The following is a 16953-nucleotide window of genomic DNA, read 5'->3' on the forward strand; positions in this document are numbered from 1 at the left end:
CAACAGCCCCTGTCCACTAGAAGAAGGCAACCATAGCATCACCTCCTGAACATCTCAAAGAAAATGATGTAAATTCTTACAGTATAATTAATTTACACTGTTAAAAATGGTAGTGCTGCGTTATAAAATATCTACACATTTTACAACAGAATTCAGTATCTTTTGTCTGATGTCCTCAGTGCATTTCACAGAGCCCTCCTTTACTTTGCCGAATACTGAGTAACAGGGTGGTTGTTACTCTTTTGTGACTGGTGGACTAAGGAATAGGGAGTGTTCATCACAGAATTTATGAAATCTAGTGCCAGCAAAGAGACATTGCTCCTTTATTTTAAAAGCTGGTCTGATTGTTTCTACAGGTAGCATTCCTAAATAATCACAGTAAAATAGTTACATTTTTAGGGTTGTGACTTCAGTCAGACTAAATCCATATTAAATATTGTAAAAAAAGTATTTTGGATTTGGTTATACAGGCACAGCCAGATCTCCTGATTATTTGTTGCTGATATAATCTGGGAACATAGTATGTATAGATATTATAGGTATGAACAACTAAAAGCAGAAGCCCAAGGAAATGAACAATAGCATCAGGAAAGAAAACATTATGCACTTATCTCAAATATCACTGCTATCACTGTCAGTCTAGCATCCCTTACGTGCACATTAAACTTGGTCAAAAAGCCTGCAAAGCAAATTAATATTGTATTGCAGCACTCCTGCCAGCATCCCAGTTATCCCAGCTCAGCTTGCTGTGAGACTGTGTGAATCTATGTGCACTAGTTACATATTCTACTGGATAGAATATGCATGGATTTCTACTGGATAGAGAAGAAATTGCAGTTCCAATGTAATCACTGAGTCTGTTCTTCTCTGACACTTTTGTGTGACCTAGCACACTCCCCTTAATAAAAGTTGTGCCCTTTGTGAATTAAATCATGGAATCACTCACCATGGGGTATAGTCTCTCCTTGCAGCAGATTTTCCCTACAGTTTTAAGAAATAAGTCCTGTTTTTCTTTAAACTCCTTTCCTAAAGGCATGCATAACATGAGAAGAAGACAGATCTTTTAAAGTCGGGATAATTTTTCCTGTATTGTGACCTTGCTTCTTCATTCTTTTTGAACGAAGGACAGGCACAAGAGACTGGAGCTTAGCAGGCACTGCCTGCTGTGATCTCATTTTAAACTTTCCTTCAAGTTACTCAGATACTACCTGGTGTTGGTATCATGGTTCATGATTTACTCTAAGGTGCAGCTAAAGGCTTTTTCTCACCCTTTCCTGTTGATCCCTGAGAGTCATAGCATGTGAGGCTTGGCTTAGATCTTCTGTAGGCTCTCATAGTGCTCTCTCCAGCAGTTTCTTATTCTTTGAGGGGATTTCCCATGTCCTAAACCTTTTGAATCATGTTCTGCTGTGAAGGTCCCAGTCAGCCAAATGGTGTTCATTACTCATTATGCTTGATACACACATGTATTTGTCTCCAGCTTCATGCCTGCCCGTAGTCAGAAGCATGTATTTTGATTTTAGCACCTCACCTAAAAAAGCGTTACAGGAATTCATATCACAAAGTTATAACCTGAAAAGGGTAATACCATGACCTGTATTACACTGCTTCCTTCATGAATTAAAAGGTGGTTAGATAGCTGTACACAGGAGGCTTAAATAAAATAAGTCTTAAAAAGTCCCTAATGTTACTCAAAGAAATTCTAAGTAGGCAGGTAATGGAAGGAATTTTGAGAACTTTCAAAATGAGTTAGGACTTTGCTTTACATTCATTTGTGCACACAGCCTGTGCCTGTTCTGATTGTCCATTTATTGATCTCCTAAGGTTACAATGGGACATATGTCTTTGGTAATAAGAACCATGACCTCCTTCTAAATCCTCTGAAACTTCAATAGGTTCAGTTGTTATCTCTTGCAGAAGTGCAGTATTTTTGTGTTTGCTGTTACCTTCAAATCACAACAATTAACACATTTAGCATGATAAAAAGAAAGGTCTAGTTCCTATGCCTGGATCTTTACACAACACAAACTGTTCTGTTTTGTAAAAGGTCATTGAAAAACAAAGAGCAAGTAAAAAAACCACACACACACACAGAAAAAAAACCCCCAAACAGAAGTAAACTACAGGATATGATTCATAAAAATCCCACGTCTCCTCTATATGCTCATAGTCTTCCATGAAAAAAATAAAGTTTTTGTTCTGTAGCGATGTTCCAGTAAGTAATATACATGCCAGAGAACAAGCAAACTCAAACAATGAGCTAAAATTAGGAAGGCGGATTCAGCATCTAAAGTCACAAGTACACACACACTTACTTTATAGTGTGAAGGCATCTGGAAGAAATATAGTCACATGGACTGCCTGGGTGCTGGTGTTAGGACTACAGCTTAGAGGACTCCTCTCTCAGCTACAAGATTTTTCTGGGTGCTCTAACAACTCTTTTAATCCTGCCTGTGAAAAGAAGAAAAACTTTGCCTGCTTTGGTGGCTGTTGTGAGCGTGAAGATCTGGGTGAAAGGGTCTAGGGTTTTTGTGATGAGTGCCACTGAAAAAAAAAGATCTCTACAATCTGTTCAGTTTTTTAAAAGTACTAAATGAAAGTAATTCAGCTTGGCCATTTTGCTGTTCAGAATAAGTTTACTTACTACTGAAATGGAAGAGAGAGATAGCTGGCATGCAGTGGCACAGACCATTTGTCAACACCTCAATATTAATAAAAATAGTATATTTTCCTGCATAAAATGATATCTTTTCCACACCTATAAAACAAGTCTACTCAGTGAAATACATGTGAACCACTGTCAGTCCTCTCTAAACCCTTTCAGCTCAATCAGTAAAACGTTTATTTTCCAATGAGAGATATGGTTAACCACATCAAGAAACAGCAAGATCTGCATAAGAGCCTGGGGAAACCTGGCTTGCAACTAATACTCTTGCTCCCATATTGGGCCAAAGAAAGAGTTATGTACACCTACACAGGAGGAAATAATGAGTAAACGATTGCCCAGATGTGACTGCCACTACAAAGAGCATTCTGAAAGCATTCTGACATAACTTCAGATTGATATTCCTATTGCAGATACCTGCTCTAATGAGGATATTGACATTGTAGGTCAATGGAGTATTTTTTTAGTATCTGATATTCCTGAAAATTCCAAAGATTTCATTGCGAGGCAATATTCTACTCTGATGATATTACTTGTGAAATATTAAACTGGACATTGTAAAGGATAACTAGGATCCACATACTCATTTTTAAAGCTTTTTTTAATTTTATGTTTACAGATGGTTTTACAGCTGTTCTTAAGCAAGATACTCAACTTTTAGTACAAACCCAAACGCCCACTGCAGGCACTGCCTTGGAGGGAGATGGGACTAATTCCTTCCGGCTTAGATGCCAGATGCAAATTTGCTCTATGTCAGATACAGCAAGAGAAAATATACATCATGCATATTAATGTATAACAATTTTTAAGAGAGGATGAGAGGCAGCTGAGATGGAGAGAAATCCATTACAGAACATTTGAGTTTCGTGTCCAAGAACTGGTTGCTCCTTTTCCTGCCGTATGGTAGCTAGAACAGGGAATCATCTAATTTAACACTGCTCATGGACTAAATTAACTATAACCAGACTGAAATAACTATAGATGTTCCAGAAAGTTGCTCGAGTAATTGTAACACATAGAAAAATGTTATACCTTTACTGGTTGTGCTAGCCAGAACATCCAAAGTTGGAGAGAAGAATTTAAGTAAAATGAAAAATGAGAAAAACTGAAAATAAATTAACACAGACAAACCCAGTTATGTTTGTAACTTTCATTACTGTCTAGAGTCAGGTAGAACTGCATGTGGTTTGAGACTCTGTGTACTTGTTAAAGCTAAAATGAGGCACTGTGAATACAGAAAGTGAACCTGTATTGAGTTGAAGGAACATAAATATTTGTAATGCATGTTTTTGCTCTGATTGGTTGATTGATTGGTGGATATATGTTTTGATAAACTTAGTGCAGAATAATATTTAGTTAGATTAGAGAATTAAAGAAAAAATATATTGAAATGATATAATGATCTCAAAATGTTGTTGCTTGTAAGTTAAGTATACCACAAAATAAATAACTTGGGCTCTTATCAGCAATACTCTAATAAACCATTAATATAGCAGCCATAATAGGCTGGGTATTTTTCAGTGACATGTGGGTAGAGAAGCCCAACCCAAAGCGGTATACAGTCTAAGAGCAGTATAAAAACTCAAGTTTGCAAAAATTCTGGACCCATACCCTTACTCAGTTTCTAATAAAGTACAGAAATTCATTTTGGGTTTTCCCTGAACCTGCTCCTTTTTATAGACAAATCTAAAGAAGGAAATAACAGGAATCCTGAAACTCTTTATTTTCCAATAACCCAAGAGGCTTAAATAAAGTATTGTACCTTGGGTACCATGGTAGCAAAAAGGAAAAATAAGAGCCTTCTTTGTTAAAAAAGTAGTATCTCAATAGAATTCAGAATCAATAATTTTGACATAATTCTCCTCTCATTTAAAAGGGAAAAGGCAAAAATAAAGAATGTCCATATGCATCCCACTTTTACGACTGTGTTTAGCCTTTCTGACAAGGAGCTTCCCAAATCTTGCTACTTCTTTTAGAGCTGCCAGTGGAAAGAAAGACTTTGCACAGGGAGGAGGATCTCCAGGGGAAGAAGTGAAAAAGCATGAGAGAAAGAATTCGCAAGAATTCACTCCCACCCACCTACATAAGATTCCTAGAAGCATTGTTAGCCCAAGGGTTTCCAAAAACTCACTCTGGTTCTTAAAGACAGGGTTTCTTATGTGCAGGTTGATTTTATAGCAGAAATGGTGTCCATCTGAAACCTCTCACAAGGTTGGAATGTTAGAAGTAGTCCCAGGAGAGGGAGTTTAATGTACAAAGTGCAGGTGTGGCAGCCAGAAAGACATGATGAATACAATTTATCACAGGGCTCTGCAATTTATCACAATGGTATCACAGGAAACAATCAAAGCAGAGGAGCAGATAGATAGGCTGGATAGATTAAGCTCCTTTGGACGTGCAATTTCTTTGAAAAATGCCATGGAAAATTGCATGCTACAAGTCCAAATTTTCAAACAGTTATTTTAGTGACTGGATTAGGGAGAAGACTTTCTGGGGTTGGGGTCCTCTTCCCCAGAAAGGAAAAAGATGTGTTATTCTGAAGAATGAACTGGAGCTAAAACAATTGGATGCTGTTTTCCTTTGTTCTGGTTTTAATCCACCTTTGAAGCCACTCTGGATATGTGCCAGAAAGCTGGGATTTGCATGTGCAGACCCAATACCTGTACTTCCAGCCACCTTCCTGCCTGTTTGATTTGTGAACTTGGGTGCATGATGTACCATGTAGAGGAGCAATTCCAAGGGCCCAAACCACTCGCTCCTTTTGATGCTCTGCATGTGTTTAAAGCATGTTCACAATGAGCACAGCCTTTCCTTGCTCTCTGCTTTTGCAGAGTGCCTTTCTAAAACAAGCTCTGTTGTGTCCATGTAACAAGTCTCGGTTTTACAGCAGCAGGGCTGGCGTGATACCATGGTCCACAGCACTGCTGCAGCGATACTCTCCACCTCCCACAAAGTAGGGGCCTTATGGCTTTTGAAACAGCACACGTACTATTTAAATTGCTTCACTGGGAGGAGAATTATGTGTTCTGCAATGCCTCAGGACAATGAGCCAAAGGAACTATAGAATATGAGCTTGGTGTTAAAGCCATAGCACTGCAATGCTCTGCTTTGTGTGGGTTTTAGCCTGCCATGTAACATTACTTTTACATTAACATTTGTGGTTCCTTTTTTATGCACACCAGCTTCCCCATGCTCCGCCCTCTGTAATTTAACAGTCAGATTCCTATGATCCAACCAGGGTGGCATGTTCAAAGCTCCACTTCTTTTCAGAGCTGATTAAAAAAAGAAAAAAGCTGAGTATCATACAAACTTACTTCAAATAGCCTTTATTCACACTAGGACAAGACTAGAGCCAAAGAATTTTACAAAACACAAAACAAAAGGATTTTTTACAACTCAGTTGAGAACTATTTCACACTAATCCAAGGCTCATATATATATAATCAACAATTTTTTGGAGCACAGTATTACTTAACATTACTCATTGGATACTGTCAGATACAAAAATGTATCAGGAATAATAACAACAATCCACAGGTCCTCTTACTCTCACAGAAATATTAATATCAACCTTTACAAATTTTGCCATTTGGATTGGTCCCACTGATACTTTATCCATTAGAATCTCATCTGCCTGGAAAGACAAATTACAGATAAACTTTTAGTGCTCTGAGAAAAGGACTGTTTTTTATCATAGAAACAGATAGCTTCAACAATTTTCAAAGAAAAAAAATAAATAGACATTTCAGCTGTGCATCCCTAGATGGAAAGCTCAGTGTTGTAAAATCCCACAGCAGTAAGTTTGGGTTGAAAACTTCAGTTATGACTTCACTAGATATTGCTTTATGCTTTCCTACTGCATCCTAACAGAATATTAAGCCAATCCAGAAACAAAATAATGGTAAATTAAGCAACAGGAAACAAGTGTATTAACTTGTTCACATAAGACATGATGTTTACATCATTCTGAAGCCTGCTGAAGTCAGCAGGTAAATATCCACTGGTGCCAGTGCTCTTTCAGACAGATTTTTCTAGAGGCAGAACGAGGAGTTTGTATCAGAAACGGGGATGTGTGACAGAGTTCAGATTCGTACCTGAACTTGTTTGAAGTTTGGTTGTGGTTTAGTGCAAAGCAAAGATTTCTTCACAAGCTGTCTCCCAGCTCCTGTCCACAGCCCGTTACAGAAGAAGCTCAGTGGCCTTTGAATAAGGGCACCCTACTGCTCTGACATTGCAAACATTCCTTCAGCCATTTGGACATACCAACAGGAAGGGGATGATGTGTGGATATTTTAACACAGAATCACTCTCACTGCACAGTACCAGTGCCATCAGTTTCATACTCCATTTGCCTCTTGACCATCCATCCACACAGGAGCACGTATTCCTCATAAACTGCAGACCAAATCACAGTGTGCTTGTTAACATCCTACCAAGAGTGTCTTAGATTACGCAGAACAGTTTATACTTTGCTCTAAGCTCTTCTAATATACAGAAGCACAGAGCATGGCACTAGAGTGGAGTGAAAGATAGTATATGGGAGTTATAATTAATAATTGCTGGAATGTCCTCCTTGGTCTTCACTCTCTGTGGTATGTTATTTGCTAAAGACTAAAACCGAGCTAGTAACAAGATGTCATGGGACAAAAAACCTTTTGGATCAAGTGAAGATATTACATTGTTAAAATCAAAATGGGTCCCTTTTGAGGTTAGAGAGGAATGCAAGTTTCACAATTTCTTTTTTTAACAATCAGCAGACAGCCAGCTAAATCATTCTCATAAAATACCACTCCAGTTTGGATCTGTCACAAAAATGAAACATTTAATTGCTGCTAGAAGTGACAAAGATAAGTTATTCGCATTCCCACACCAAGGGCAGGAGCATCTGCCAGGGAAGATGGGCCTCTTTTCTCTGGTTCTCATGTGCTATGAGGGCAAATTCAATTACAGGGAAAAACTGAAGCAAGTGACACAACAATATAAACTATAATTTAAAATCCAAATTCTTCCAGATTTTGGATGAAAAGTAAGTAGCAGAGGCTTGGTTTAAGAGAAGTTCTTTCCTAGCAGGTTCCCCTGCTTCATGCACATATTCTGTTTTACTTCCATATGGAGTCTGTAAAAAAACGTACAATAGTTCACAAAGCTCTATTGTGACCTTTTAAAATAAAACAACCGTGTGCTGTTACACTCTTGGAAAAGCTACCACTGAAAAAAAAGTATGGATATCCCCTCTTGTCAGTCCTGCAATGAAATGTTTGCTAGGGGCAAAACCACAGTATCTTCTTCTGGGCAACAGCCTGGGCTGTTGTTATTTAGAACTAAGTCTGTGTAGGGAGGTTCATGTCTGCATATGAGTGGGTGTGTTCATGAGACAGGGCATTTCCCAAAGGGCAAGCGCTCACTGGGCACCTCCTTGCCTCTGCAAGTTAATCATAGTTGGTTGTCTCACAGCCACCAGTGCCTTTGGAAACATTCCCTCTAATTCTTCATCCCAGACACATTGCCCTGAAAGTGTCCTGCTGTCTGTCTACACAAATTAAGCAGTCTCTACATTCTTGTTCTCTACAGGACCTCTGGTGTTGGCTGCAGCAAAACCTTTCTAATATTTCATCTCCAGTTATGAATCTCAGCTTTTCAGGGAGACTTCATTTAGATGAGACACCAAATTAAACATTACATACTGAAGAGGGGAACTTTTTTTGCTACTTCCTTACATCTGGCAGGTTGTTGACTTTTTGCAAGTAAAGAAATATTCAACTTTGTTTACATAAGTGCAGTTTGTATTTTCTATTTATGTTGTGATATTTAAGATCATTTAATGATTTTATTTTCCTCAAATTCACTTGCCTGAAACTAAGTGCTTAATTTTTACTGAAAGTAAAATTAAGAAGGAACATAATTAAGAAAGAGACTAATACTATCATCTTTACTCTGGCCACATTCCTATGAACTTTGATTGCTTGCTAGGAATTTTGCCTGAAGAAGGATAATATAATGAAATAGCTCATTGCTGCAGATTATATTAAAGCCAAAAGAGTGCACAGAAAGCTCCTACAGACAGAGCCAAAAAACGAAGAGCAAGAGATAGGCTTAGCAGTTCTGAAATTAACTGCCCAGGTAAGAACATTAAGCTGAATATATATATTTTTTCTCAATATCCTGAGTTGTACAATCTTTTAGTTTTCAGATTCTAATATGAATTTAAGAACCTAACAGTATACAACATGTCTCAGTTAGCTCAACACACAGTCTCCAACACTGAGGGAAGAGTATAGTACGGAGTAGCACATTAGTACTTGCTGCTGTAGCATTTCTGACTCAATAGATTGCTGACTTAGGAAAATCTTGATCCAAAGGTGCAATACAGCCCCTGAACTGTCATACAGCAAGGCAAGGCTTTGCTGCAGGACATCCTGCAGTCCCCATGCCACCAGCACCACCAGAGGGTCACCCTGGCTCTGAGGGCTCTTTGCTATCTCCTCAGTTTCCCCTCCTCACTGGACAAAGGAATCATTATTTACCTCATCAGCTCATTTTTTAGAAGCAGTCTAAACTAAGATGTTGACATTTTGGCGGCCAGCTAGAAATATCTGGAATTTATTTTTCAGAGATGTCAATCTCCTTCACCTAAGCAGAGGTCCATGGCAGACAGGAGACTGTGACATTTCTTCAGAAATTGCTCCTAAACCTCTGGATTTGAATACTAGAAGCAGAGAAACAGGCAGTTTGTACACCTTTTTGAAACCCATGAAATCTGTTTTTGAATCCAGCTAAAACTGGGCATTTTTAAGAGTGTCCATATGAATATTTCCCTGGAAATAAGACAAAAAGTACTGGGAGATATTAAAACTGTAGTCCATAGGGAGCTATTGATGGTAATAAAAACTACTGTGAGAAGAAAACAGCAGCAAGTGAAACTGCCCTCTCGGAAAGCCCAGGTCTGCTTGGAAGGAAGTGTTGATATTCACCATAAGCCTCGATCATTTCCCAGAGGGCTGCACGGTGCCTTGTAATGACATAATCAAAAAGTAATGGTGTTCTCAAAAAAAAAAAAAAAAAAAAAAAAAACACCACCAAAAGAACACACATACACTCACACACAAAAAACCCCACAGGTCCTGATTCATCTCCCACTGAAATCAAAGAAGATTTTGTTATTGGCTTCACTGAGAACAGAGTTCTGGACACAATCTGTGTGCAGTTTATTTGCACATTTGCTTATCCAAATGATCCTGACTTTAGCCAATAGCACGTCTAGTTGTCTGTCAAGAGTATGCCTGTATAAATGCATAAGTGTGAGTTTATAATGTGGTTTAATTCAAATTACTCTGGCATTTTAAAAGCTTTTTCAGCTACAAAAGACAGCTTTATCTGATTTCCAATCCGGAATATAGACTTTAATTGGTAAAGTTTGTGAATCACATTTCAAACTGCAATTCATATTCCATTTCATGCAAGCTGAGGGCTCAAATGGATTTTGCATTTGTGGGGTTAATTCTAAAATGATCTTACTATGCATTCAATTAAAATTTTGCAGACATTATTTCAAAATGTGAAAAGCTTTACAAATTAGTCAAATCATCAGCTTGGCTCTTGGTTTCCTTGAAGGAAAACTTCTTTGAAGACCACAAGAAAACTGCAGTAAGTGGCAAGATTGCCATCACAAGTCTGCTAAAAATACGGGGTGAACCCTGATTGCTTTAGTCATATGAACAATCCTTTCAGAAGCCCAAAATCAAGGAAGGTGGCTTGCAGCAGGAGTTAATTTAGCCTGCTAGGACCCTCTGCATTACTAAAATGAGCAAGATTTTGGCTTGTAAATGGTGGGTAGAATTTTATTTAACTTTCTTAGGGGCATATATCCATTTTAGAATAAGCCTTTTGGAATAAAAGTTTACTTCGCATTATAGGAAATGACATTCCTTTTTTAGATTTCCCTTTTCAAAGCATGCCTCAGATTTCTAACTTGTAGCAGAGAGCTTTTGTATAAGTAATAAAAGTCTTTAAAATTAAAATGCTAATCGTAAACAAACCCAAATGCATGAAAGATATAGTTCAACTGCATAACAAAAGAGAATTATATAATTCTATTTGAATGAAATCTTTCATCTTTGATTTACAGGTTTGAGTCTGACTGTAAGTGAAACCATATTGTTCCATATCTTTCATATCATGGCCTTCACCAGAATCTTGTTTTAATTAAGGTTTCTTTCAGATTTCAGAATAAAAAGCATGACAGTCTTCACTTATGGCTTTAATATATCCTTTGAGTTTGAAAATGTATAAAAGTGAACATCATTTGCTTTTAAAAGCCAAGTGAGCTGTCACATACTGCAAGCAAAATACTTCAAGGTATCTCCCAGGGTTCATTAGGTGAGAAAGTTGTAAACAAAATAAAAGTTGCTGTAGCACAATTTTGTTCATTTGAAATCACCTACCATACATGCCCTATCTCTTTCTCTAGCAGTAAGGCAACACGTGTAACAGTTTAAGCGTTCATTATCAGCTAAAGGCACGACTCTATGTTACGTTCGCAAACATGGAATTAAATAGCTAATGTCACATCGCAGGGAAGTCTTGCTGCACTTCGGGGATCTAAAGTAAAGCCAAAACCCTTTGGAACTCCTTAAGCAATGTCTGCTCTCTCAGTGCAGGACTACATAAAAGAATCAGTTTGTATTCACAAGACAACCTGTAAAAAACACCCCCAACAAACTCCACAGAAACACCTGAGCTTCAAATGAGCTGCACGCAGTTGCTTCGGATTGCTGTTCTTAGAGCCAGGATGCAGAAACATTTCAGAACAAACTGGAAACACATTTGGAAAGCCATCTATTTTTCAGAGTCTACTTGATCTCTGCTGCACATCTGGTGAGAGCTACTGTCAACTATGGCGGGTACAGCGCTCTTTTAAAGACAGAAGGTCACTCATTTTAGGGAATCGTGAATGTGTTTTTATGATAGAAAAGGTTACATGAAACGGGGAAAGATGGCCAGGAAAAGGGAAAATAAAACGAAGCACCACCAAGCTCAGTACTTTGGGGGGATTTATAGTACAATAAGAACAGCTTTCCCTGTAGCTAAAATCCCTCATCTCAGTTTACACATCTTTCTCTCGTTCTGCTAAGAACTCATTACAGGGGTTTAAAAAACGGCACGTAAAATAAAGGGTTTTTTTGTTTTTTTTTTTTTTCATTTTTTCATTACAGGAGCAAAGAAAACAAATTCTATTAACAGTTTAACACAGTATGAAAAAAATTACCCAGTAAAAAGTGTCAGAAAGTGATTCATGGAGTTTACCAAGTATTTTGCTGGCTGTTGCAACTCATATCTATAATCTATCGTGTAGAATTTTGTAATACTCTATTTCACAATCGACGGTGGTGAGCGGGTCGAACAGCATATAAAAAGCATGCTCTAGGCTCTTTCTCCCAAGCCGGTTTTACTGTAACTCTACAATTGTAGCAGTTACATTTAAGGAATCTTTAGGGCCCTTTCAAGTCCATCCAAAGAACAAGTGAAGCTGCTATTCAGAACTTTGTGCCCAGTGTTTATGTTCCATCTGATCCGTGCCACCCAAGCAGCAGACAAGACATGTCTGAGGGTGCTTTGGGGGGATACACAATGATGTCACCCACAGGAAATATCAAGGAGGACTTGGCACTTCACAAGGCTGGCTCTTCTTCCATGGGCTCGCCAGCAGCTCTGTAAAAATAAACAGGCAATCAGAATACGGCACAAGAGTACACAATGACATTGTAGATTTTCATGCATAATCAAAGCTGATTTTTCAGCTCTCTCTCATGTTTATTTGTGTTATTCAGTTATCCATAAATAGAGTTTCTTTCCTAGGAAGTATAAACAAATGTCAAGTGGAAAAACATTTTAGATCCAAGCAATCACTGAAAACGTTCCTGTTTATATTAAAATATGTCAGAATATTTTATAACTTTTTCTCCAGAAATGTACATGCTTTGTGTCAACAGAATCAAATCATTTCATGAAAAAAAATAGCCATGATACTTCTATTTTACAAGCACTTGTGACTGGAAATACATGCATTTGTTTTTCCCAAGTGAGCCCGTACCATTTCAAAACCCCAGTTCACCAGTAGCCAAGCAATCAGCAGTATTTCTTGCAAGGTTTTTCCTCAGTCCTTTGAGTCTTAATTCTGTGCTTTCATAAATGCATTGGCTGCTGCCTGCCTGCCTGCAACTTATGAGACCAAATTCCGAACTTGTCTAGCGGTCTTAGAGAGAGTATCCATTAATAATATCTCATCAGATTTTAAGTGCAACTTTTTTTTGAAACTTTCTGGGAAATATCCAACTTAAGCAAGATAAAGTCTCTAAAACATCCAGTAAGTAAAAAATGGAGATAAATGCTGAGCTGGTGCAAAGTGTCATAGCTTCTCATATCTAACTGTGTCTGAGGATTATGCTGCTAATTGTAAAATGGGGAACTTCTGAGACCATGGTGAGACCTCACAGTTGAAGGATGTAAGAATTTAGAAACAGACCATTTTTCATCAGTCTGGCTGAACACAGCCTAAAAAGTGAGTTGAAGACCTCCAAGAATTGCTTGAAGTGAAGGGGGGCAAAAAGTAAATACAAATTAATAAATAGAACAGACATTTACCAGTTAAATCTGATAAGCTCACATAAAGATTGGCTTCAGTAAAAATCCCTCAGAAAGTACAAGATCATGGGATCTCATGGAAAAAAAAAAAAGTAATTAATGGGGGCTTGCATGGGCTTTGGTAGTTTATTTAGCAAGGAAGCCAGAGAATTTTGAATTAATCTGGACTTTATTAAAGTTTTTCCCCACAAAAAAATCAGCAATGTCTCTTTAAAAGATTTTATGCAGGTCATTCCTTCATGATTTGAAATGATTACAGCTAGTATGTTAAAAAAATAAGTCAGATGAATGATACATGAAAAAGAAGACATTTTTCAGACTAATCATTTTCTAAAGGGTTAGTGAACCCAAAAAATTATCTATCTATAAATTTCAAATCTGCTGTTCCTCGCCATACAGTGGAGGATTTTTAATGTGAGCAATAAAAAAAAGACCAAGATCATCAATATCTTTTTACCTTTCCTTGAATTCTCCTGACTTGTGGTGGAGATGGCACAGAGGCAACAGAGGTGGGATGGAGCCCAGCCTTCTAGTGAGGTATGGCATTGGAACATGTGCTGTGGGGAGACTTCACACTGCTGCTGTATGTTGCCCTCGTTGCTAACCACATGGTCCCATTTTCTCCAGCAGAAGACCTACTTCCCCTCTAGAGTAATGCAAAAGTGCAACAAGCCCTGTTAAAGACCCAGGACCTTATAAGAGTTTCTGAGAAAAGCGCAATTTGAAAGCAGGTAGCAGTTAATATTTTAGATTCTGCTGTGTATGAATGAATGAATGAATGAACAAATGAATGAGAAGAAAGCTTTCAGTAGATTTTAACTGGTGACTAGCAGAACAGGAAAGAGTGGAGCTCTGGAAAATTTCTGCAATTGGAAGTGGGAGCTTGTGTTATTTATAAGGAGCTAGGAAAGGAGCTTGTGCAAGTCTGCTCACATGTATTTGGCTTCTGAGACTGACATTCTCATGAATATCTCAACCTTGAGACAATTGTGTTCAAACATTTAGTCCTGAGTAATTTTTCATTGATGAGGGCACTTCTGAAAACCAGGACTGACCTCAAGCACTGTGTTCTAGTAAACTCCAATGTACTCCAAGAATATCCCAGTGTTCCTCAACAGCCAGGGCCTAAGCCCCAGTAGAAATATTTACATTCAAATGCAAGACTCAAGGTCCTTTTTGGAAGAGGAGAAGAGGTTCAGGTGTCCTGGCAAATCCAGCTGCTGTCTCTCAGAGTGTGTATTCCAGCCTTCTTAAGTCTGCTTTGATAATTTGTGTGTGCGCTTTTACTTCAGTTTATTAGCACAAGAGAAGTCACTGGATCTATCCAATGACTTGTCAGTAGAAACGTACGTCTTTACAGGATAACAGCTTATGCTAGAGTTTTGTGAGAGATCAAATAAAGTTTTCAGGCTCTTAGTACAGAAAGAAAAACATTGAAATCACATATGTTTGAGAGATGAATCAATGTTTACCCCTTCAGCTTAAATACAGACTTCTCCCCATGAAATTGAGGGAGCAGAGTCTGACAGGCCAAATTTATGTTACCTCAATTATGTCACTGTTAGTTGCACTAGTTCAGTTAGTCTTCCTGTAGCTAGCAAGAAGTTGGCATAAAAAAGTAAAACAGGGAAAAAAAAAACAAAAAAACCCAAAACAAAACAACCTAATCCATATTGTATGCTCTAATTCCTCAGAAATGTAACAGTGAGGTTGGATCTGATTCAGGCTGATCTACACAGCTGGCACATCCAAAATGGCACAGATTGGGACTGTAATGAATGAAGAACCACAACTGTGATTTTTTGTAAACCTCCACCGAAACTGCAGGTTTCTAGGAGCAGAGCTCTCTTGCATTCATTCTAATTATTTGAGTATACCATGAAGAGTGCTTGCTTACAAGATATCTATCTGCAGCTCACACTCTGGCAGAAGGAAATAGTCTCTATGCAGTTATTGCTAAACGAAATGATTATATTAAAACAAATGAAGTCAATGAGACAGAGTTCTTCCATGTGGATAAAGTCTGGCAAGACTTGTGACATTTTAAGTATTATTGCTCTGTGGCAGTTCTGAGTAAATGGCAACCATATTATTTAATGAGAATACTATTCAGAATAGATCAGATCTACACTTTAAAGAAAGCCAGTATAAGAATCTAGATTGTTCTGTAAATCATAAAAAAAAATCTCTTACCTTAATTTATAAATTAGAATTTCAGAGATTCCTCAAAGCTACAACACCACACGCAAACAAAAAAAAACCAAAAAATCAAGATAAGTCTCCAAGTCCCCAGAATTGCTGAAATTGCTGAACAAAAGATAGATTTTCTGATGGGGTATGGCTGTTTTACGCCATAATCTGTTTCTAATTTAACTCAGCTGTCTCAGGGAAGAGCATCGTAATTGAAAAGTGATCCTCTGGTAGCAAAGAATGGGGGAAAGAAGGTATGTTTCTATACCTTGAAGATGATTTGGCGAGTGCTTGAAGACATCATATTAAAGATCCCAAGTAAGTGTATATCCTAGTAAAAAATGGACTCTATGGATCAAAGGAAAAGAGCTATGATGAAAAAGACTTTGCAGTTTAAGAGCCAACCAAGGTAAAAACATGTAAACTCCCAAAAGAGGATGTCATGTCCAAATAAGGCAAATAAAATAGAAACTCTGGCAAGTTCAATGTAAACCCACAAAATGGGCAAAGGAGAATCTGAAGATGAATATGTTAAAGGCATAAAAACTAATAATGAAAAGATTTTTCAAAATACATCAGAAGAAATGATCAAAGCATAAAAGGAACATCAAGAAAGGTAGACCACAAAAGCATAATGAACTATTTATATCTCTGTTAACTAGAGAAGTGTCAGGCAGATTTTATTATTTACAGATGAACTGTCTTAAACTGAATCAGCACAAGAACAAGCTGATATATTAAACACTGCCAAATTGCTAAGAACAGATTAAATTTGTCCACTGAGTTCTAAGGGAATGCAATCATGATGTTTCTAAATAAATAACTATAGAGTATATTCTACTGGTTAAATCAGCATCCATGCCAGAGGCAAGAAATGCTGTCCTCCTTTGGGAGACTACAGGAGATACAGTCAGTCTGTATGGGGTGTGGGGGGATTGATAGCAACTATAATAAATCATAGAATTAGTAGGCATTTAGATAATAGTAATCTGGCTGAGAGTTAAGCCTTAACTGTTGCAGAGAAGTCAAACCTTACAAATTTATTACAAATTTCTGATGGAATTGAAGGAAGAGGGATCAAGTGATACCCATGTACAAAGAAAGTCTCCCAATGATTTTATGCAAATGCTCTGAGGAACTTAGTTTATGAGAGAAGGCGCTGCCATAGATTAAAAATCCGTCAGAAAGAAGAAATGGGTAATAGCACTGGTGAATTTTCACCATAGAGAGTTGTTCCACAGCATTTCAAGACTTGGCAACGTACCAGTACATTTAAGTGATAAAATTTGTTGATGATGCAAAATTACTGATACTAGATAGTTCTAAAGCCCATAGTGCCAATTCTGAATGGAAAAGAAGGTAAACAGACGCAAAATAATACACAAATCAGAGCGAGGACAGCTTTAATTGTTTATATACTGTGATGGCAATTACTGAGAGCTTAGAATTAATGAGAG

General features: G+C 37.7%; 1 protein-coding gene across 5 annotated transcripts in view; it reads right to left on the reverse strand.

Annotated features, from left to right (window-relative positions):
* Positions 1-11483: 11483 nt before the first annotated feature.
* HDAC9 (histone deacetylase 9) overlaps positions 11484-16953 on the reverse strand; it is a 442393-nt gene continuing 436923 nt past the window's right edge. For all 5 annotated transcript variants that reach the window (XM_090142709.1, XM_090142714.1, XM_031590074.2 and 2 more), the window contains one exon: positions 11484-12373. In XM_090142709.1, the coding sequence (XP_089998835.1) occupies positions 12334-12373 (40 nt within the window). In that variant the 3' untranslated portion in view covers positions 11484-12333. The remainder of the gene's footprint in view (positions 12374-16953) is intronic.

This window comes from Phasianus colchicus, chromosome 6 (assembly GCF_987193195.1).
Source record: "Phasianus colchicus chromosome 6, bPhaCol1.hap1.1, whole genome shotgun sequence".
Taxonomy (NCBI): domain Eukaryota; kingdom Metazoa; phylum Chordata; class Aves; order Galliformes; family Phasianidae; genus Phasianus; species Phasianus colchicus.